Raw genomic sequence first — 2,500 nt, forward strand, 5'->3', positions numbered from 1 at the left:
CTCTTGAAGCAATTTTTTAAAAAATCAATAGAGAATGATTGAATGAGGGTGAACAAAAAGTAATCGTCATGCTAACACTTCAATTATTCCACTTCTACCAATGCGATCCATATCGTCCCTCTCTTTCTCTTTATCATCCCCATCCTCCTCCTCCTCCTCTTCATCTTCTTCTTCCTCCTCTCATTCATCTACCCCACTTAGCCCAAATATTTCAATGAATTTTGTAGAATCTTATTCAGTCTCTCAAATCTGCACTTCATTTTACTTCAACAGATACCTATATGGGTTGATGTATGTCTGATAAATGTCATAGACTATAATGGAAGAAACTCCCATTATCTCACTGGAGCCTGTGGTCATGGTCAGCATTGTTATCATGATCAACATCATATACACCCCATTAGAACCAAGGGCCTTTTGGGCCATGTAAGTTGAAACAATACCTGAAAAAAGAGAGATGTTAAATTGTTAATGATCTCAAGTGGCACTGCTAATATTTACGCCCTTCCACACATCACCCATATATGCCGTCACCGAGCATTCCATGAAGGAATATAGATAATCTATCAAACAAACATCTGATGTCAACAAGAATCACCCTTATTGTCCAAAATGAGCAAATTGAAGGTTAATAAACTTACTCAAGGAAAAAACAGAAATGCCTGAAGCGGGGCATCCCAGGACCTTCCGGATCACAGTGCAATGCCTTAATAAATCGGCGGCAACCTCGTTCCCTACCCCCACCACCACCAATGTATCATGCTCAATATGATAAGGAAAAATACATTTCTATATTAAAAAACCAAATCAAAGTCACAGAAGACATAATAATTACAGACATTATATCAAAATGTTTATATTTAGGACGATTAATGAAACATTAAGCGAGATAAGCATATAATTATAATAGAAGATGAAAAATATGGCTTTTTGAAAATATCTTAAGTAGCTGACACCAACTAATTATACCAAATAAAGATCTTTGGGAAGCCACCAACCAGCAACTTATAAATATACAAATCAGATAGAGAAAGTGGGGATGGATAGGCCACACAGTAAACATGCCTGCAACATCTTAAGACAGGATATGACATGGACTCCCCGAGTAGGAAGAAAACCAGGGAGGCCAATAAATAGAGGCAAAGAAGCATGGTGGAGTAAGTAAGGAGAGCCTGTTAGACATGGAAGCAGGTACGTGAAGACAGCCAAAGGAAGTGTCAAATGACGAAGCAACAGTGATGGCTTATGCTCCGACTGGGGTTAAAGGCTGAAGTCAATAAAGTCAGACATCAACTAATTAGTACACGGCTTTGCCAGGAAGTTTGTGGCGACTATTTTCTGGGAATTCCCGGATAATGTAAGTAGATTTAATTTTTTCAGAGCAACTTTTTCCAGAATACAATGTTAGTGGAGACTTTATCTTACAAAGAGAATTGTGACTCTTCAAACACTTCCAAGAAAATTAGGAAACGAACATGGTTAAGTATTCTCATAGCCTAGGCCTGGCCGATTTACATTTTTGCTCTTCTGACAACCTATTGAATCAAATTCTGGATTTTAAAAAAATGTTAAATGATGACAAAGGTAACACGGGTGTAAATTATTCAATAGATATTTTCAAGAAAGAAAAACAAACCAGGAACTTTGAATCGTAAATTATATTGACCAAGCTTCTTTTTATTTCTTTTCTCTTTCCATTATTTGTCGCTCACTAGTAGAGCTCTTGTCTCACCAGCAATTGATCATGCATGGATCCTGGATGAAGTCACAATATTTTCTGACTTACTGCTTACCCAGAAGTCACCGGGTAGCTTGTTCTATTAGATTTGACAGAAGGTACTTTTTGGTAGACGTGTCCTTTGACCAAAAGGTAGAAGAGCAATTGCTGCTGTTCGTTTAATTTTACGACAACGGGATAAATTCAAACGTCATTGGCATTATGGCTCTGAAATACTGTATCTGCTTTGATTCGGTAAATAAACTAACCATTCTTTTAACGTTGTGAAGATATTTAGTTAAAGCTACGACAACCCTTACCCGAGTCAATCTGTCCAATGCTTAGGGCCATCGTCTCATTCAATGCAGTCTCGGATATGTATGTAATTCCTGTAACTAGGCCTATGGAGGCGGGCACAGAGAACCAGAGAAATGCACCAAAAAGGATACCGATTGCACCTTTCAATGGTTTGGCCGCCACTCTACTCTGCCAGTTTGCTTGGTCGCAATACGTTACGCTGGATACAAGGAATAAAGCTGTTTTGGATATAAAAAGTAAAGTGATGAATTCGTGACGGGCTTTGTGCGGTTTTGTAGTATTGTCGTAAGGATACTTAGTTGCTAGAAGCTGTGGACTTATAAAAAGGAATGAAAATGAAAAAAAAATGAATCTAACACCTTTAGAACAGGAAAAGAACAAAATACAAAACAAGGAACGTGTCGGGCTTAAACCCCTTCTTCAACCAATAAAAAACCCCCATAAAAGCATTAATAAAATAGAAAT

At 37.8% G+C, this 2,500-nt stretch overlaps 1 protein-coding gene across 1 annotated transcript in view; it reads right to left on the minus strand.

The window, feature by feature from the left end:
• Window positions 1–2,500, minus strand: part of LOC144977348 (uncharacterized) — a 24,642-nt gene that overhangs the window by 9,405 nt on the left and 12,737 nt on the right. Inside the window, exons 8-9 of the mRNA XM_078922448.1 lie at window positions 2,038–2,253; window positions 278–443 (exon numbers count right to left, since the gene is read on the minus strand). Coding sequence (XP_078778574.1) covers window positions 278–443; window positions 2,038–2,253 — 382 coding nt within the window. The remainder of the gene's footprint in view (window positions 1–277; window positions 444–2,037; window positions 2,254–2,500) is intronic.

The sequence above is a fragment of the Berghia stephanieae genome, chromosome 1 (genome assembly GCF_034508935.2).
Source record: "Berghia stephanieae isolate SIO BIC M18660-M18661 chromosome 1, UCSD_Bste_1.3, whole genome shotgun sequence".
Taxonomy (NCBI): Eukaryota; Metazoa; Mollusca; class Gastropoda; order Nudibranchia; family Aeolidiidae; genus Berghia; species Berghia stephanieae.